This window comes from Crassostrea angulata, chromosome 9 (genome assembly GCF_025612915.1).
Source record: "Crassostrea angulata isolate pt1a10 chromosome 9, ASM2561291v2, whole genome shotgun sequence".
In the NCBI taxonomy this organism is placed as follows: Eukaryota; Metazoa; Mollusca; class Bivalvia; order Ostreida; family Ostreidae; genus Magallana; species Magallana angulata.
In genome coordinates this window covers 14,828,643-14,850,521 of record NC_069119.1, presented here as the reverse complement: position 1 = coordinate 14,850,521, position 21,879 = coordinate 14,828,643, and the positions used below count along the sequence as shown (strand labels likewise).

At 31.4% G+C, this 21,879-nt stretch overlaps 1 protein-coding gene across 4 annotated transcripts; it reads right to left on the bottom strand.

Moving 5' to 3' along the window:
- Nucleotides 1–2,378: 2,378 nt before the first annotated feature.
- LOC128164256 (uncharacterized) lies at nucleotides 2,379–21,223 on the bottom strand. Of its 4 annotated transcripts, none has more exons than XM_052828030.1 (6): nucleotides 20,472–21,223; nucleotides 17,652–17,928; nucleotides 14,438–14,594; nucleotides 4,422–4,664; nucleotides 4,169–4,249; nucleotides 2,379–4,035 (listed from the first exon to the last, which is right to left on the bottom strand). In XM_052828030.1, the coding sequence occupies exons 2-6, from the start codon at nucleotides 17,892–17,894 to the stop codon at nucleotides 3,965–3,967; spliced, it is 795 nt and encodes a 264-aa protein (XP_052683990.1). In that variant the 5' UTR covers nucleotides 17,895–17,928; nucleotides 20,472–21,223; the 3' UTR covers nucleotides 2,379–3,964. The 4 variants fall into 4 exon arrangements, with proteins under 4 accessions (XP_052683990.1, XP_052683988.1, XP_052683989.1 ...); XM_052828028.1 differs by lacking the exon at nucleotides 20,472–21,223 and adding an exon at nucleotides 19,925–20,420 and having other exon boundaries at nucleotides 2,381–4,035; XM_052828029.1 differs by having other exon boundaries at nucleotides 2,382–4,035; nucleotides 17,652–17,950; nucleotides 20,472–21,220.
- Nucleotides 21,224–21,879: the final 656 nt, after the last annotated feature.

Genomic DNA, 21,879 nt, shown 5'->3' with positions numbered 1-21,879 from the left:
CTTTCTAAAGCTTTGATTTTGGGGGGCAAAAATTGCATAAAACCGCACTTAGTCCTTTGTTTAATGTTATTAGACATTTTCTATCCTTTATAACGGACAAAACCAGTCATATTTATGATTTTTCAAAATTCTTCATCAATATTTTAATGCCTCTCATCAGAAACTCAGCTGATCTTTCTTCCATTGATAAATATCTCGCACCAATATTAGACTTATGAATTCAGAGATAACGCATGGTTGTTATGTTTTAAATTTTTAATTTATTGTGTGGTAGTACATGTAAATGAATAGGACTTATCCCAATTTAAAGAAGATAAAAAAAATTTTTTTATCGTAGTTTTTAAAAAAATCTGATTTACAAATCCTTTATTGTAGCTCTTTGGAAAATTTGAAATTAAATCGCTTTCGAACCCCGTTTAATAGACGAGAGTGTATTGAAAGGACAAAGATCCCTGAAATGACAATGTCCTACAACATTTGTTGATTTTACTGTTTAAAGCGTTAACTTTGCATATTTTAGAAATGTTAAGGTCAAGATCTAGTAAATGAAAGATGCTTACAGGTTTATGAAATTCAAGATATAAATTCTTTAAATGATGCTTCATAACAATATCCTTGTTTCATAGGGTGTGCCGGGGCTTAAATATTTGGTAACCTCAATGAAAAATCATGGTTTGAACAACCATTTTCTATGAAATATGAAGGATAAAAATAACAAATCTCGGACTTTTGTCCATTTTTGACATATGAAATATATCTAGAATGCCTACAGTCTCTACTAAACTGCATTAAACAAGCTCTTGACCTCCTCTTTAAAATGATGTCAACTTAAATATAGGTACCGGGATTACTTTTCAATTGATTAAATATAGAATGTCAAAATATTGTTTTATTTTCTACATAATTCCTTTAAAGCCGTAAAATACAGGAAAAGATTCATCAAAATTAATTATGACATCATAATGGTTCTAGCACCAAAAAGACACTCTAGAATCATTTACTAGATCTTGACCTTAAAATCAAATAAATCTGAATTAATAGTTAAAATTAACAATTTACAATTATCATATATAACAGCCAATCAGGAGAGGTCTACCCCAAAATATGACGTTATTCATTCACTTTTGATCTCCATTTTCTAGTTTTATCGATTTGAAAAGCAGATGACACAATTCGGAGTATAATTTTTAATGAAATTTCAGAAACGGTTGTATCGTGATTCGTGTAAATGATGCACGAGTTTACACAAAAAAAAAGTAAGTGGCGAACGAATTTATTTTTTAACCTATTAATTTTATATGAATCGCTGCAAGAAAATCATGACAGGTAAGAAGGTCTAAAAAATCAAAATGGCTACCGCGACAAACTTTTTTTTAAGGAAATAGTACTTGAAATAATCTTATTGTAAAAAAGAAATATTTCTAACGTTAGATGCCTGTGTTTGTTATCGGTATACAAATGTTTACTTTGTTCGGTAATTCAACAGTTTGAGAGTTTTTGGAGTTTTCATAAACCTTGTATAACAGATACCGTCCGACTTATAGATTTTCCCTTTGATCACAAAATAAATAAATATAACGATTGAAATTATATACCTAGATAGAGTTGTTCTGATTTTCCCGGTTAGTTGTAGTTTTTTAAATTTTTCTTGGGGTCTTATTTTATATAATATACCGTTGTCTCAATTTTTGACAATTATGAAGAGCAATCCCGGCCGGGATTTGGTAAAATTATGACAAAGTATCATGCAATTGTAAAAAGCCGAACTTTAGCATACTAGATTGAAACAACTAATTCAAACTCATAATTTTTGGAACATAATCGAGGAAAACGTGAACAATTACAAATTCAAACTTTCAAGACCCCGTCTTTAAGTACTCTCAGTACTTTGATTTTTAGTACGTCACTGAAATATATTGATTATCTGTAACATTTTCACCCACCTTTTCAGGACATAACTAAGAAGAATATAAACATTCTTAATTTTGTAAAATTTAAATCTGTCAGGGTATCATGTACAATATCACATATATAACTTTATGAAGCTCCGTCGCTTTTCTTCGTATACAAGTAATACATTTTAGTTGTGAGCAGAGAAGGTCACATTTCATACTTTATATGATCTTATATCCAATGTCAATGCAACGGTGGTGTGTGCATACAAATTGAATAAAGCGCGTTAGCGCGTTTAATATGAAAATTTGTGTGCATATACCATTGCAGTTATTACACTTTATATTTCAAATGCTTACAAGTAATACAGAATTAACGGAAGAGCCATTGAAGCAGTAGAATTATGCTGACAAAAAATAGTGCACGGTGCTATAAATTCTAAGTACACGATTTTATTTTTTTAATCTGTCATTCAATGAATTTAACCTTTGGTATAATAATAAATGAATAAATTGATTTCATTTAGTTGTTAACAAATATGTACATGCAATTTGATAAGGAAAAGGACAACGAATGTAAATATGATCATATGTGATTAAAGAATAGCAATAGGAATAATTGCAAAGATAGCATTTTTAAAGCAAAAACAATTGGAAATCACTTAAGGAATTTATGATAACTTGGGTACAGTCAGTAAAGTACTGTAAATGTACTACATTTGACTGTGTATTCTATTTATCGCTTTTTGGTGGAATGCAGCTTCCGCTAAATCAAGAGCATCGCTTCATGCCATGCAAATATGAATAGGAATAGTCACATTTAGGAAAACGCTAATTCAAATCAACACCAACTTGATCAAAACTAATTTACGCCAAATTTCATACACGACTACGTGTAATATAATACGTTTAGAGCAAATATCTTTTCACATTCATCATTGCATACTATTTAAATTTTATATCAAAGCATTTGAACGTGATACCATATGCAAATATATCCTCGTTTTTTGTGTGTGTTTTTTCTATGACAACATTGTCATTCATCATTCCATTGGTATCATTTTTTTCATTGTCCATATTTTTTGCAACGGTGTTTGTATCGGTCTCTCTAGGTAGTTCCTCATGCATAATAATTGAATGATTCATTTCAAAAACGTCAACTTTATCGGTCTTTCCATTCATATCACTTCTCCCATTGTCAAACTTTCCCACAACAGCATTCGTACCTCTCTCTGTCTCTTCAGGCATGATAAGCGGAACAAGATCGTGGCGATCAATCGCCTCCAGAGCTCTTTTTATGCCCACTCTTTGAGAATAATAGGGCCGTCTTCCTCGGTATTTTCGTATCATAATCAAAGTACTAAAGAACTGACGGGAGTTGATTTTGTCGATGTTTATTTATTTTAAAATCAATGATATGTTATTTTGCATGACAAGTACATGTAGTTTCTAATTTGTATTTGAATCCCGCACATTTTCATGATATGAATGTTTGGACTTTTTTGACCAGAATGTCGAGAAACCCCCATATGAATCATGTTAAATAATATTTAAAGATAAAATTAATTCAATCAAACTATGTTTCAGTAATAGAAATATTTCTCGAAAATTGTATGGATCCAAGAAATATTGAACTCTAGTCTCGTTCAACCAAACGCTCGGCTGACACCGTAAATCTCCGACAAGCAAGAGAGACTCTCTGCTTGTCGGATATTTACGGAGACAACCGAGCGTCGAGTTGAACGAGACACTATTGAACTCTGCATGGCGTAGGAATACATACGACTATAAAAATATCTAAATTGTTCGTACCATTTAAAATCTGACTTTTTTCAAGGTATTAATAAATAAGTTTCCTTGAAAAACAATGCTTTAGCATACATTACATCGAATTTATCAATTATTTTCAAGAACTAAGTCTTGTCAGCAGCGATGATTTGTGCTGAGGTCCAAACACTGTTTCACTTTCGGTTTGTCTAAGTAACTGCATAGGAGAGTTGATTAAAATCAACTCCCAAAAACAGCCCTAAAAGGTAATTTCAAAATGTCTTCAATGTCGTCGTTGTTGAGGCCTAAATTTCTTCTGTGTTCATTTGGACACCAATAGACTTAAGGTTTTTCATGTCCATGCCCGGGACAAAGCCTTAAAAACACAAATTGCATAAAAAGTTCACACTAACACTGTAAGACTACGTTTGTGGGTTAGTGTAGATAAGTCCTTTGAATATTAAAGAATAATTAGTAAAAGGAGTGATTGGTGAATATACAAAACTTACTAGGATATTCTGCGTCCGTTTTTTCCACGAGTTCTTCCAATTTCTTCTCTTCCATCACAGATTGACTTTGAATGTCTGTAGCTATAAAAAAAGAGTTGGTTTTATCTAAATCAAGTTCTTTAATTGAAATTAAATAAGTGTTTGTCTCAATAAGCCATATTCAAAATTTATATAAAGGATACACGTTGTCTATTTTATTGCATAGTGAAACTTTCATTGATACAGAGGCACACTAGATTTACTAAACTCTTACGCTCTCTCACTGGCTTAGCTGGTGGTGGAAGTTTAATTTCAAACTCAACCTCTGTAAGGTATTCGTAATGGAAAGTTATGTTTTCAACGGGGACCACCTTATCCTTTCCTTTGCAGATACCACTTGGCTCGCTGACTATCTGCTCAATCATTTCTATAGTTCGAATTTCCTTTTCAATGATCATCTTTCCACTAGGTTTCTCCGTATCAAGAACAATCATGTCCACAATGGTAAATGAATAACCTATAACATATCAAGAATTTTAATGTTCAATTTAATTCATGTAATACCCTTATTAATAGAAAGAAAATATAAATGCTCTGTTGCAACCACTATTGAAATAAATTATTTCAATAGTGGTTGGGAATGTATTTCATCAGAAAAATCACCTTGCAACCACTATTGAAATAAAACCACTATTGAAATAAATTATTTCAATAGTGGTTGGGACGAATTTCATTAGAAAAATCACTTTGCAACCACTATTGAAATACAACCACTATAGAAGTAATGATTTTAATAGAGGTTGGGGATTTTTTAATCGTAGATGGGGATGAATTACTTTATAAATATAACTATGTGATCACTATTGTAACACATTTGGAATGAAAGAAGTTGTACATCATATTTGCAAACTATTTTGAAAAGCCAAGAAATCTAACGAATAATATCAAATACATCATTATGTAACAATTTTCACTGCTGTGTAGAAGTAAATAACCAATTCTCGCAGATAAACGTTCATATACATTTGTTTTTATCTAACAAACAATTCAAATACACAATTAAGGTACTAAAGACTTGCATATTTTACAGTAATAGTAATCAAGACTATAATATAAATGTACTTATTTTAGGATTTTCACTGTTGTGCAGAAATAACCAATCCTCACATATTAACATATAGAATTATTTTCATATTTTTTCTTTACCTTTCTCTTTCTATAGATATATCATGTTTTATGGAAATTGTAAATTATTTGTACTAGAAGACAACGATGTAAATTGCCAGAACTTCTATTCAAAACCTCTGGATATTAAAAAGTAATTTATAGCTTTTATCATTATAGATTTATGTAATAATGAATATCAAGATGAATAATTCTAATAATGGTTGGGGATGTACTTTTTAGACCAATATTGAATGAAATGAATTATTTCAATAGAGGTTGGGTATGCGTTTCATCATAACCACTATTGAAATAATTTATTTCAATTGTGGTTAAGGATGCGGTTCATTACAACCATTATTGAAATAAAATATTTCAATTGTGGTAGGATGTTATTTTAATGCCTATTATTCCGACTGTGCATAACACTTTCTGTTCCAGATGACAGGTGGTATAGGAAACATGACCATATAGAGGTAAAATCAAAGAACGTCATGATAAACAAGAGGCCCATGGGGCCACATCGCTCACCTGCGCAACAATGGGCGTTCAAAAGATATTGTGCCATATGGTCCCTCGGTAGAATAACAAAAAATAAATATTGTCAAGTATTCGAATTTTACACTTATTTTTGCATACACGTAATCTTTGACATTGTACCTTCATGAGATACTATTTTTTACCAGAATAAGAAAATCCTACGCAAGATATAAAAGTAAACATTTGGTAGGTGTACACTGTTAAGTTGTTAACTTCCAATTCCCTATATATATTCGTTCTGCCCCCCCCTTTGTAAAGCGATCAAAATATATGAGAGCATATAGGTACATTTTTTTCATCAACTACTTACTAGTTATTGCATTTTTAAAAAAAATATAATAGTTATTGTATTTTATTTAAAAAAAACTACATGTATAGATGTGAAGAAGAAAATTGTACCTCAATGTGCTCAATTCCTCAAATTTAAAACATTCAAAAATTTAATTTGTCTTCTCCATTATAATTAAATGACTGTTATTTACCTCGCGTACAAACCAGGATAATTTTCCGCTGTGATATTTTCTTAGGAATAGCGATAATTACTTTATCCCCGCAACAGAAATGTGTCAGAACTATGGAAACTGTTGTAAAGATGTCGTTTTTATTTACTCGTGTTTGAAAAACTATCAAAATTGATGTAAATTTCACATTATTTATTGTATAAAGAGGGGGCCCCAGAGAGTAGGTATATACAGAATATCATTCTTTTATTTTGTTTGTACAAGTATTTAACATACTCTAATTCATATAGAATTTCTAATGTTCAACCAAAATTTCAGCGTCAATCGTAGAATTATAAGCAAGATACAGAGCTCACAGTTCGCCTAGGTTTGAGTCATATTTTGTTCACATGAGTTTATTACATTCTGCTTAAGATTTTTAACTTGGTATTTCCTATTCAGCAATTAAAATGGAAAAAAAGAATGGTCTATGATTTTCAATTCTTTTATTCACTCAAGACCAGTTCACGTATTTGAGGTTCAAAATCAGTTTATACAAATGTACATAAACACAGTCCAGGATCACATGTACAGTAGGAGTAATAATGACGAAAAAAAATTCAGTTTACAATACAATTAGTTGTTAAAGTTGGTTTTTGGAAGAACAGACTATGAAAATTTTCTTCATAAATATTGACAAACTTTTTACTTTTTTAATCTTTAGTTTTTAAGATCTGTGTACAAACATAAAATTATGAGCAAATCTCTGTATCTTGCTTATAATTCGAAGCTTAACACTCAAATATGGTTAGTAAATAGAAATTGTAAACAATTAAACACAAGAAACATGCACTATAACAAATAAGGAACACAATTTATTTTTTCGAAATGAATCATATATATATACATGTATATACCTACATATTTCCGTCAGCGATATCGAACTCTATTTAAACTGAATAAACTCGAGAAAATGCCGAGCATCTCAACAAAACCTATTGCATTAATCTACCATTACGCAAAAGATACTGCCGAATTACCGGTAGAATGAATTGTATTTCAGTCATTTTTTATGCATCAGATTTTGCTTAATTTGCGCAGGTAAACAGTTAACTGTTTGATTTACCGAAGTCTCTGTTTGATTTGATACGTAAAAATCATGAAATACAGACGATAGTTCCCAGGTTACAAAGCATAAATAATGAAAACGAAACGAAAATCAGAACAAGCTAACACCACGGCATGTGTGAAAACTGTCAACGCATTGAAATATTTAGCCTCAATTTACTTCACAAAATCGGCACCAATATATTTTGCATGTTTCAAAAATTTCCCTTCATACGCAAACTGTTGCACAACAAGTAAATTCATCATAGTCAGATTGACCCTTTTTCGTATAATGTCATGGCTGCTTTAAACAAAGAACTTCGTTTTAGAAGTATGGAATACGAGTCTTGGTAAAATGGGTATGCAAACCCGGGCCGTGGCAAAATAAAAGCCGGGGCAGATCGACAATCGTCAATTCCAAATATGCATTATTTTGCACAATATTTACAGCGAATACAAATATACTGGTCCATCAAATATCTTGAAATTTTAATGAGATTGGCAGATTAATAACTGCCAATCTTTTGTTTTGCCCAGACCAAGTCTTGCCTACACATTTTACCGGATGCCGAACGCGAAGCTGAAACACGCCTTTCCTTTATTATTATTTTCGTAATAACTCAGATTTGAAACAGAATTAGCACTTAATTTTTGCAATTTATATTTTCCTTCCCATAAGGATAATTTATGCTAAACTACGTTGAATTTGCCTCGGTAGCTCTTGAGAAGAAGATTTTTTTAATGCACCTCCCTTTTTCTACAGTTTCAAGGTTTTCTCCGCTTTGAATACAGTTCGGACTTTTATTTCTGCTATTTATATTTGCCCTCCCATAAGGATGCTTTGTGCCAAATTTGGTTGAAATTGGATTAGCGGTTTTGGAGAAGAAGTTCAAAATGTAAAAAGTTTACAGACGGACGGACAGACAGACGGACAGACGGACGACGGACAAAATGTGATCAGAATAGCTCACTTGAGCTTTCAGCTCAGGTGAGCTAAAAAGGAATGCATCATTTCATAAGACATACTTCTTTTCTTAAGAAACTACCCTAGCAGAAAGGAAAGTATTACAAACAGACATAATAATAGACATAAAACTCAAATGCATCATCAACCACTTTTGAAATACTTTATTTCAACAGTGGTTGAAATGAAAGGTATCCCAAACCACTATTGAAATAAATTATTTCAATAGTGGTTGAAATGAATCGCATCCTTATCCACTATTGAAAAAAATTATTTCAATAGTGGTCGTAGTGAAGTACACCCCAACCACTATTAAAATAATTTATATTAACAGTGTTATTTATAATAATATTCATGAACAAATAATTATTCAATATACAGGGGTTTTGAATAGAAGTTCTGGCAATTTATAAAATGTTCACTATTATGAAAATAACATACACTATTATATGACATGAAATGTATGTAGAAAGAGAAATGTAAAGAAAAAAATATACATTTTCAAAGTTATATTAATTAGGAAAGTCATTCTAAGCTACGATTATAATTTTTTTTTTTCAATAGTTGTACTTCAACAGTGTCTGTAAATTGATTTTCAAAATGCATCCCGGAACACTGTTTAAATATTTCATTTCAATAGTGGTTGTAAAGTGATTCTTCAAATGAAATACATTCCCAAACATTATTGAAATAATTTATTTCAATACTGGTTTTATTTCAATAGTGGTTGCAAAGTGATTTTTTCTAATAAAATGCATTACTAACCACTTTTGAAATAATTTATTTTAACAGTGGTTTTATTTCAATAGTGGTTGCAACAATGCTTTGCATCAATCATTAAATTAATTAAAACATGTATATTCATCCACATGTTATGAACAAATGTAGGGTAGATAATTGATGCCATCATTCAATGTTTTCAATATATTTTCAAAGATTAAAAATTATGTGTAATTATCAACATTAAACTTATATTAATTAAATGTTTTTAGATATACTCTTTAGAGTTCATAGTATCAATTTCATTTTTGTTTGATTATTATTGTTAAGCAATGAAACATACATTAATATGTTATATCGTGTTTCTAACTAAATAGCCAACTGTGTGTGTTTGTGACTTGAGAATATACCTGTTATTAGAGAGGTTGAGATTTAAAACGTGTACGGGTATGCGTACGTGTGTTAAAACTACACGTACACGTACACGTTTTTGTAATTTATCAGTTGAGATTTCTTAACTTGTGGGATATAAATGTGTACGTAAATCGACGCAGTTTTGTGACATGAATTTATTTAGTTAATTCCAAATAAATGGTAAATTTCTTATCAATTTTCAATGAAATGAAGCTTAAAAATCTATATAATGTATCACAAGAATACATTCACTCATCAAAAAGATTTTATTTGTTGTAAAAAGCTACACGTTTGTACTTACGTGTAGACGACACTCTACAAGTTTAGAGAACGTGTAGAAACCATGTCGTCACAAAAACTGATGACGTAATTCGCGAAGATATTAGTACACGTTTGAAATCTCAACCTCTCTATTATAGACGGCGGAAAGAATAAACAAAAATGTTAATGCAAAACGTACAACCTATTGTTAAAATCATGCTAAAATACGAAACAGACATCAATGAACGCTGGATGGCGTGCAAAGAGGTATCAAGAGAAATCGTATCCTGGAGAAATCGTAACACGGAGAAAACGTACCCTTGAATTACAGGTAACGTTTTTATGCGCGGATCCAATTTTTTTTCAGGGAGAAAGGAGGGGTCAGATAGATATATAGGAGCGCCGGGGGCTGGGGTGGTGGGGTTTGTGGGGGTTAGAGCTATATATCAATAGTAATTTTTACTATGGGAATTTAAGAAGATTGAGATTTCCAGTAGTGGAGAGGACTTCAGCTTATCTGAATAACAAAGACAATAACTTGATATTCAAAGTTTGGTAAAGCATATAAAGCATCAATTTACTATTCTAGCCATGAATATGAAAAAAGGATATTTTTGGGGATTAGCGTTGGGCTCAACAGTTACATTATATGTTATGCAGATAACAAGCATGCCAACAAAGAGAACGTAGAAGATATGAAACAATATCATATAAAATTCAAGACTGTGATAATAACCATAACCGTAGGTAGATATTTAAGCCCCAATCCACGTAATACGTCTAATCGATAATGAATAACATTGCCAATTGCTGCTGAGTAAACAAATGCACATATTATACATGTATACAGATACACATAACGTATATGAATAAATAAATGAATACACAATGTAAGCAAATATACACAAATCATCACACTATTCTTATCATAACATTCCTTTTGTTTTAATAAAATTATAATGCACTAAAAACTATTAGATGTTTTAAAATGATTTCAAATTTACTGTATCGTTTGATTAATTACCGACTGGGTTTAGTTGCTTAGGCGATGCTTGTTTATTTGTATACTCTATTATTGCAGGCACGTAGCATCAGGGGGACCAGGGAAGCCTGCATTTATCACTTTTTCTTGCAGCAAAAATATTTATCTTATATTAACATTATAAATCGAATTAACAAGGAGTTTGTTCCCACCTTTTTTTCGGAGCACGTAAAAAATGAAGTTTATGTAATCAGTAAACGCATACTTCTGCCCCCCCCCCCCCCCCACAACAATTTAGGGTTTTCATGATTTGGGATTTTTTCTTTAATTTTTTTGACTTGCCAATGTTTCTGAGATGAGTCTGCCCCCGACCCCAACCTCCACTTTCAAAAACGAAGCCCTGTCCTTGTATTGTGTAAATATTTGATGTATGCGATTATGTACAGGCACGTAGCAAAGGGAGGGGGCAACCATTTTTCTTAAATTCACATATAAAGAATTGAAATTGAAGTAAAAGGAAATAAATTAACCGTGAAATTGAGATTATAGGAACAGGTGGAAAATACGCTTTAATTTCATACATGCCCCCGAAAAAGTTCGCAGTACAGTTAAGGCGGTCAATAAAAATATGGGCAAATTTTTGTGATGAAAACACGTATACTTTAGTTAAACTGGCATGTCCTTTTTAAAATCAATAACAGTCACTCAAATGCAATATATATCTATATATATATAACAGTACAATATTTTATGTTCATAGTGGTCACGTGATATGGCAGTCGCATGGTACAAGCAGATGTATTTGTGGTTTTGAGGTCATTTAAAAAATTCAATATTGCAAGGGCATAATCATGTCAAAATTCACAACTGAATTATGAAATAACTTGATGTTATATCGTAGATTTTGAAAAACGGTGCGAACTTTTTAAGATAAGAATATTTGTTAGTAGAAACGAAATTTATGATGCATATGTTGAATAATTTTGAAGGTCACAGGGTTAATTTCATTAAAAAATAATTAATTTGTAAGATTTTACAAGGATCGTAGAAGTTTTTAAGTTAAATAGCATATTTCAAATTCACATGTAAAACTTTGTCGGGATCAGGTAAGTGTATGCCCTTGCAATTAAGTGATTTATTTAGGTATTCAGATTTTAGATATACGATATTTTATACAAAACCGAGGTGGCTTCTTTATACGATGCATACTTTTAACAAAATGAAAATAAGACTATATAGGTAGCATTCTATTAATAATAATTTTAAACAAAATATTCATTTATACATTTCCGTTAATGTATGACATTTATTTTTCTTCGCTATAAAACTGCACGATAGCCTTCAATGATTTAACTTAATGCGTCATTTTGAGGCATATGACGTCATATTTTGTAGTACAGCGAGAACGACATCTCGCTTATTTTTCAGTGTGTACGATATAACGGACATCAAAATTGTAAGTAATAGCATTTGTTGTTTTTAATTAAAAGATTAGTATAAGTTAATTTTACTAATAAATAGATTAATAAGTATTTTCGAGGTTTGTAATATACTGTGATGTCATAATGCACATTTCCCGTACTTTTTGTCTGAACGGAGTTTATTGACAGCCTTAACTGTGCTGCGTTGTTGCCGCGAGAAAAAGTTTAACCAGCAGAAATAAGCAATATCATTCATGATAATTACGGGGATTAAGGGCCTTAATCTTTATCTACAATAATGGTAATCATGACATTCTCTTGGATTTAAATGATATTGTTTCATTTCTTTTACGTTTGTTTTGCATAATTGTTATTTAAACAAAATATAATGTAACTGATGAGCCCCCCCCCCCCCAAAAAAAAAACCCCAAAAAACCCAAAAATCAAAAACAACTATTTTTCCAATTTTTGTCTAGAATTGTAAATAAAGGCTTTATATGCTTGACCGGACTTTAAAAGTCAAGTTACAAACGAAATACAGAGCTTACAAATCTTTGTTATTTAGATAAGCCCCCTCCCCCACTCCTGAAAAACTCAAACTTTTTAAACTTCCATGGTAAAATAACCAAATATGTATATGGCTCGGACCTCCACCACCATCACCACCACCATCACCACCACCCCATTCCTGGCACACCTTAATATCCCTAAAGCCCCCTTTTTTCCTGGAGAAAAAAAATCTAGATCCGCGCATGAAAACATTCCCGGTAATTTAATAGTTCGTTTCTCCAAGTTACGATTTCTCCTGGGTACGATTTCTCCTGATACCTCTTTGCTCGGCATCTAGCGTTTTTTTCAGTGCCTGACTGTTGGTTTTGCATCGGTGATCGTTTGTTTTGCATCACAGTCTATTGAGGTTGATGATTTTGTTTTAAGCTGCACAGGGCGAAAAACAATCTTTAAGCAGTTTAAATGATAATGATAGTTTAAAAACCATGTATAGAGTTACATATTTAAACATATATCATTTAATTTGTTATTCTAGATCTGTTGTAAATGTATAATGATCAATACTATTAAAATTATATTTGGTGGAACGGCGCCGTGATCATGAAAACCGGATAAATGCGTAGAACTAATACCTTGATAGTTTCAATGAATTCAAAAAATAGTTTCATCTTCTTCCTTGCATTTCAATCAGTTATGAATTAGGTGAACGTATATCTTCACGGTTTAAATTTATCAACAAAGTACTAGTAAGACTAACAGTTTCCATTCAGGTATATTTTTTTGTGTGTGTAATTTATAAATTAGTTATAATTGATTGTTACAAACTGAATGGAAGTCCAAATCTTTTAAGTAAAAAATACACTCATTACATTGATTCAATAGCCACCGATTCATAGGGTATAAAAACCACCTAAAAGATTATAAGTTGCCGTGGAGCAGAGGGAGTGAGGTTAAAAAAGTGAGGTGATGCTAGTAAACGAAGCGTACCGGGTTCAATCCTTGTCTTGAGCGTTTAGAATTTTTTTTTCATTTTATTTACTTATCTATTGTACATGTCCATGTATAATCAAATTCACTTGTTAAAATCGCTGCGTCTAGACATGCTTTTATTTCTTTGTGTATATCAAATTAAAACTCATTGTTTGATAAACCTAAAAAAACCTAGAACTAACACGGAATATACAGGACATACACAACAGGTGTTTTTTTGTCCAGACGCACGGCCATGCTTTATAAAAATAAATACTTCGCATATAGGTTGAATATATGTTTTTCCATTGATCACAGCTGATTAAATTGTTATAAGGTTAATACATTTTGTCGGTAAATTAAGCAAAATACTGAATAAAGATTTTTTAAATGGCTTAAAGTTGCTTAAAGAAGTTTGGACATTAAGGACCTACATGTTCTCCTTAAAGGTGGCTTAAAGGTGGCTTAAAGACAGTCTTTAAACAGCCTTGAAAGGACCTAGCAGCCATCTTTAAGCCACCTTTAAGCCACATTAAAAGTTAAAGGTAGCTTAAAGGTGGCTTAAAGACAGTCTTTAAACTACTTTTAAGCATCTTTAAGCCATCTTTAAGGAGAACTAAAAGATGGTCATTCATCCTGTGCTGCTCTGTTTCGTATTTTACACGATTTTAAAAATCAGTTCGTTTTGCATTAACGTCTTTTTACCTTTTCTGCCGCCCATATGTTATCAATCTTTTTCACATACCAAATACTAGTATGGTATATGATTAAGAACGAGAAAATAATCTTTACACTTACCTTTTCTACCTACAAAATCTAAAATAACAAAGTCGTTATCTTCAGCGTCTTCCTCTTCATTTTCCTCTTCATCCTCATATTCCTCGTTGTCGCTTTCGTTTTTTACTTTCGTAAACATTTCTTTAGAGACCTTTCTGCAGTTGCCTTCGAATTGTATCTGTTAAATTTAAATAAAATATTTGAAAACTAATGTATATTAGTGTTATTAAGTGTTATTTAATTTAGCATTTAATGCTATCAAGTCTATATATTTGAGATATATATTATATATTTTAACTAAAAAAAATACCCTGTATATGTTTGAAACAAGTTAATACGTTCCTTGTGTGTTGTCTGAATTTGAATTTAGATATGTAAAATAAATTAGAAGTCAGATAAATGTTTCGTTTTGTATGCAAAAGAAAAAAATATAATTGATTAATTCTATCAAAATGGAATTCTGCCTTAAAACTTTTTACAGAGTAATCTTAACGAATATTTGTTAATTTTAATCTATAGCATAGTGTGTTAATCTTTACATTTGATACTTATATATTTAAAAGCAAGATAATTGATGATTTTCATAACTGTAATTATTTAGCACAGAGATATATACCAATACATGCAATTCATATTGGCATAAAACGCAACAGCTGTTCAACCATTTTATCATTGCTATCAATCGTGTTTTAATAAAGACTACGAGTACCACGAAAGGAATCATATTTCTGTTTATTTCAGGAATCATATTTCTGTTTATTTCAGGAATCATATTTCTGTTTATTTTGTGCGCGTTGCTTCTACTCACTTACTTTAGTAGTCCGTACGCTGAAAAGGTCATAAAGGGTACTTATTTAGGCGTATTATATAAGTAACAAAATGTGTTTTTTGGTGTTTCATGCAGGATTTGCAGGTGGCGACATTGCAGAAAAAATACATTACCCACGTTAGTGAGTTGTGTAATTTTTTTTTCATGCAATGATCGCTACCTTAATAACCCGCATAAATCATCCAACAAAAAATTTCTGTTGTAAATATTTATTTATTCATTTCTTTTAACAAATGAATAAATGGATTGTTAAAAGTAAGTTAGTAAATTTAACTAAATTACTGTAATCGTTTCCTATGGGAATTTAAGTCTGAAATCATCATGACTATTTCGTGCATTCCGCGATTAATCTGAGGTCGCTGACAGTTTGACCAAGCGATAAAGGGGCGTGTAGATAGATTTCAGTGTTGTCAGTTTCTACAAAGCTATGAATAATAATCAGTTTCCGTAAGAAATAGGAAGAATCATTTACGGTTGATGTAAATATCATACGGTGAACCATAGTTCTAAATGTCCACCCAATATAACATATTGTTTCCCTTGGAATGAAATGTCACACTTTCGTTGGTTAAACATAGCACGTGACTTAACGTCGCCATCTATGAGATTAATCAACCCAATATATTTCTGTAGTTAGTCGGTAAGAAACCTAATAATTAATGATATTGATCATATGAAATAAATGCATTGGTTTTAATGGCGTCGGGTGGCTTATTTCTATGTATAACAATAAAGAAGCGATCTTGACCTCTGGTTGCCACTTCCGGTTTGGCTGAGTTTCCTACTAAGCTTTAGGATTGCTGTCGATGGAAATGACAAAACACTATTATCATGTCATGTAGCATTTAAGTTTTGTTTAAATAGCATTTTATAAGGATTGCCAATTATTCAAAACAATATCGATTGAGAAATGAACAGTATATTTAAAGCGAATACAACCTGTGATAAGAAGAATTCAGACACCCACATTCAAAAAATTTGTTTTTTAAATAGTCATTTTGTGCTTTTTAAGTGATTTTCATATGATAACTTTACTAAACATCGATTGAAATCGTAAAATGCTATTGTTAATATAACGCACGTGTTGAAAAATATCAATTTCCTCGTTGATGTTCTGTCACGGGTAGTATATTTCAGTCAGTATTAATTCATGCTATCTGTGCTATTGTTGATAAGAAAGATTGATTACGAAATGTGAAAAATTTAATATCATATAATTGCATGACAATCAAATTATTCAATTTATAAACAAGAGGCCCATGGACCACATCGCTCACTTGAGGAACAATATGTATGAAAAAATCAGCTTAATGGAGTCATAATACAAACTATCTGGACACTGTGCAATTATACATGTAGATCCTGTATAAATAAAATCCATTTTCCCCCTGGATATTCTTATGTTTATAATCATTAGTCCCTTTTCTAACAGGATGATTTTATAGTCATATCACATGTTGAGTATAGCAGTTTTCAGAAAGATCCTTTAAGCAATATGAGCTGCATTTTTCATGTTGAAATTTTTTTTTGCTAACATGTTCTTTTCTACTAAAATTATCATTGTTTTAAAATTTCTGTCAGCCATATTTTTGATTTTTAAAGATTTACACTATATATTCCTATGTAAAACTTTAACACCCCCCCCCCCAATGTGGCCCCATCCTACCCCCAGGGATCACGATTTTCACAACTTTGAATCTACACTATCTAAGGATGCTTCCACAAAAGTGTCAGCTTTCCTGGCTGATTCGTTTCTGAGAAGATTTTTACAGATTTACTCTATATATTCCAATGTAAAACTTTAACACCCACCCCCACCCCCCCCCCCCCCCCGTGTGGCCCCAGCCTATTCCCAGGGATAATGATTTTCACAACTTTGAATCTACACTACCTGAGGATGCTGCCAAACAAGTTTCAGCTTTCCTGGCTGATTAGTGTCTGAGAGAAAGATTTTTACAGATTTACTCAATACATTCCTTTGTAAAACTTTAACACCCCCCCCCCCAGTGTGGCCCCATCCTACTCCCAAGGATAATGATTTTCACAACTTTGAATCTACATTACCTGAGGATACTTCCATACAAGTCTCAGCTTTCCTGGCCTAATGTTTCTTGAGAAGAAGATTTTTGAAATTTTCTCTAAATGTTTCATTAATTTCTAATTATCTACCCCTGAAACTGGGTGTGGTCCTTAATTTTCACAATTTTAAATCCCCGTTCCCTAAGGATGTTTTGTGCCAAGTTTGGTTGAAATTGGCCCAGTAGTTCTTGAGAAGATGTTAAAAATGTGAAAAGTTTACGGACAGACGGACGATGTGTGATCAGATGTGTGATCAGAAAAGCTCACTTGAGCTTTCAGCTCAGGTGAGCTAAAAAAACTAATATTTTCAAGAGTACATAAAATTACCCTGAAAGTCTGGTTCTCATCAACAGTGTACAATTTTGCAGGTAAGTCCACGACCTCGCATCCATCCATCTCAAATCCTGATTTTCCGCCTATTTTAAGTCTTCTTGGAGTCCAGCATTCTAGGATAAACTGAAATTTCCCTCTTTCTTGCTCAAGTCTGGTAAAAAGTCGGAATGTCACTTTCCTGTCCTTCTTGATAGACCGTGCAATTGCCTCAGTTATTGCCTGTCTGTCGTCCTCCATTCAAATTTCTTCTTTTAAAATAGCATCGGCATATCTGTTTATGTAAATCTGAAACTCTTAAAAGAAATGGCTTGGTAAATTGGGATTAAATTGAACTTAGTTTTTGGGGTGAAATCAATGCTTTAAAATAAATGAATGAATGTTCAAATGCTATGTTATTGTGCTTAATTATCTCTCTCCCCAAACCATGTGCATTTGTAAATGATTGTCAAACATTATCCATATATTTCATTAATTCAAAGAAATTAAAGCTTTGTGCAGTATGCATGCATAATATATAGACTAATGCGCATAGATGAATTTCTTTAAAATTTGGACATTCATTGTCTAATGTGACATTTGATGAATATAAAAGAATAGAATTTAATATTAGGCGCATTTTCGGTGTAGGTTGGTCCTCAATAAGGAAAATGATGTGCAACATGCGCTGTATATGGCAGAATTTTTTATCAATTTCAAAATGAGATTTTTGACTAGAATAAACCCCCCAAAATAAAAAGCAAATTTTATCAGCATTTATTCATCATGACAGGTGATCAGATCAGGGAACTTTCAGGATGAAGTAATTTTTAAGGGCGTCGCCTGTTTATTGTTGACTAATAGTTTGAATAAAAACACGAAACATTGCTTCAAAGTTCCATGTCCTTTCATATATTAAGTTGCGAATGATTAAGAAGTTTTTTGATAGAGGCTATAAATAAAATACAAAAGACGAATAGGTCCACACAAAAATATTTTTGCCTCGTAATTACGAGAAAAGATCTCGTTATTAAGAGTCAATCATATCGTAAGTACGAGAAAAAAATCTCGTTATACGAGTTAACTATCTCGTAATTACGAGGAGAGGTCTCGTAATTTATTCAAATTGCCTTGAAAAGTTTAGATGGGGTTAAAGCATAAATGATTATATGTACAGCATATTAAAAATTAAAATTCATCTCTTATACAGTAACACATTTATATAAACAATCTTCGAAGACTAAATAATGGAGTTGAAAATTGGCATTTATTTATCTACATTCAACGAATAACACATTTAGAAAACATAACTAAATAATTACATAGATAGAATATTGAACTACTTGGCTTTCCATAGTGTACGGGTGTATAACTTTCATTAAAACATTTTTGTATTTGTAACATAACAAATTCTAAGTAAAGAACTCGATGCGAGACAGTATAAGTTCCTTGATTCCTTAAGGTTATATTTTAAAAGGTCAGCGCCGATATCTTGATGTAAATAAAAAAATATACTTTAAGTTTTAATTTATGTTGTTTTACAAATGTTCATGATTTCTTCTCTGATTTTGAGATATATGGATAGAAAGGGTGTTTTCCCGTTTGAACGCTACTGAGGTTGTCTAACGAAGATTGCAGGAAAGACTGACGTAGATGACATGATTCCAAGCTATTTTGTTATTAATATTGTTTTTTTAAATAGTTCTTTATTTAGATCAGAAATTTAGACGCCTGTTTTAAATAAGATTTATCTTACGTATTATATGAAAAGCTTTTCATTATAGTTAGGTAGTTTAATTTAATTAAAATGAGAACAGATTCAAATGCCAAATGGCCCATCTACAATATTTTGACAATCAGTCTTGAAAATTTCAACTCAAATCTATAATGTAATCGTTTAAGAGGAGATTTCTTGACAAACCTTTCTGAAAGTCGCTTTGACGTCAATATAAAAAAATGAAGTGACGTTATTAAAAATTCAAAAAGTTGTAGATCAATATTAACACGTATAAGATTTAAGAGGTTCGTAAAAATCAACCGAGTCGTTTACCAGAACTTGCGTGCACAAAATTTACATGAAAATAAAAACTGGAAGAAAATGAAGCAATCGACATTTTTCATATGTATAGTATGGGTTTTCCATTGGAAAATGGATGACCTTTAGCTATTCAATTATTCGTTTTTACTTTTGTGTATGTTGGGCCGAGGATCTAAAAGGTGCATTTGAAACTCAGTTTAAAGTTATAGGTTGAAAATTTATATATATTAGTATATATTTACATCATATTTACCTTTAATAGAAATGTATCCTGTATTTTTTTCCAAATCAACGAATAAACAGTCCTAGTTAAAATTAAAGTTTTATAATCTTAGAAAGTACTTTAAAATAAAGCAACTTTATTTCCCCAGTAGTCCTTCTCTTTGCGAAGTGTTATAGGTTTGAAAATATTTTTCTTCCTGGTTAAATTTCTTAGTTACTTTTTTGTGAATCAGTGGTTGACTTTGGGTAAAACATTACCAATCAAAGTAGAAGAATAGCCCAGTATTGATCAATAGCTGTGCTTTAAATCAGGTGTAGTGCAGTTTAAAAAAAAAACAACTGTTCCATTATTTTTTTATTGTGCGGAAAATTCGTCAATACTTGATGGATCGACGAGATTAAATATCAAGATTTAAGTTAGGTTAACCAATAAGCTTTGTTATGCTTGCCAGCTGCAAAAGATTTATTATCTTCTTTCTTATATTTCAACAATTTACGCAATGGAGAAAAATATTTGCATTTAATAAGTATTTAATGCCATCTTTTTTTGAGGTTTGTCATATGAATATCATATTTACCTTTAATAGTAATGTCTCCTGTATTTTTCTTTCAAAATTAATGAATAGACAATCCTGAGTTAATCTAAAATTTTATATTCCTTGGTTAGTACTTTAAAATACAGAAGCTTAATTTTCTTCGCGAAGTCTGAAAAGTTTGAATGTATTTTTCCTTCCTGGTTTAATTTTTTGATTAATATTTTGTAAGTTGATCGGCAGGTGTCTTTGGGCAAATTAAACACGTACCAACACAAGCAGAAAAACAATTCAATGTTGATCAATAGTTGTGCTGTGCTTTAAATTGGGAGTAGTGCAATTTACTGTGTGCAAAATCCGTTAATGCTAAATCGAATCTCTAATTTATATATCATGATTTAAGTTAGGTTAAACAGTCAGCAATCATATATGATTCTAACAGACTGCAAAAGAGTTCTTATCTTCTTTCTAATATATCTACATTTTACGTATTGGAAAAAACTGTTAGCATTAAATAGACATTCAATGACATCTTTTTTGGAAGTTTTTCTGACGAATTTAATAGTTGTATTTGGTTTTTCTTTACTAAAGTTGTCAAGGACTGAATAAAAAATGCGAAGTTAATATCCTGACATGTTTTTAAATGTTCACCTAAATTTAGTTCAAGGTTAGATTCGAGTAAAACGTTATGATTGTGCGTGCTTTGTTGTAAGAAACAGATAACTAAATTTATTTTTCCTTCTTCATACTGTCAATTTCACAAATTGTGATATGATTTTGTTTAGATACCACACTGTGGATTTCCGATACCGTATCACCATTCTCTGTAATTGATGACGTAGTGAACATTAAATACCGTCTGTGTTCAGTGGCGTGGCGTCGGAAGCAAAATGAAAGGGGGGGGGGGCTAGACTTATCAGAAATCTTGACAAGCAGGAAGAACACAGGTTTTTGGTCATGGTTATTCATAATTTTGCAAAAAAGTTGGGCTTACCCCTACCCCCCCCCCCTCTAGTTCTGACACCTATGGTATTTTGGCACGATTTAAAAGAGTTCGTTAAAAAAACATTGTTGTATGAATAAATGTTTTTGTTGTATGAATAACAGATTTACAACTGATTTTCAAAAGAAAATTTTTGCAATTGAAACTTAATTATGCGTTGCCTGGCGCGGATATTTTTTTTATTTCCCAATGTACAAGATGGCCATACACCCCCCGTAAGCAGTGAAAAAATATATATATTGTAATCAAATTGGTTTATAAATATGTTACATTGAAATATTTATAAAAATGACATTCCTTTGACTTGAAAAAATATTAAATATCATCTATTTGAAGTTAATATTTCTATAACTTTGTCTCTATAATAATACACTTATGAAATAAACAACATCCAGGTAAGCAATTTTTTTTTTCAAAAAAAAAAATATAAAAATTAAAGTGTCACTTTTT

Coding starts and splice junctions, on each gene's coding strand:
- LOC128164256 (XM_052828030.1), bottom strand. CDS start 17,894: ATGGAGGACGACAGACAGGCAATAACTGAGGCAATTGCACGGTCTATC. Junction 4,665..14,437: donor AGATTTTGTAGGTAGAAAAG/GTAAGTGTAAAG, acceptor GATATGTTATAG/GTTATTCATTTACCATTGTG. Junction 4,250..4,421: donor AGCTAAGCCAGTGAGAGAGC/GTAAGAGTTTAG, acceptor CTTTTTTTATAG/CTACAGACATTCAAAGTCAA.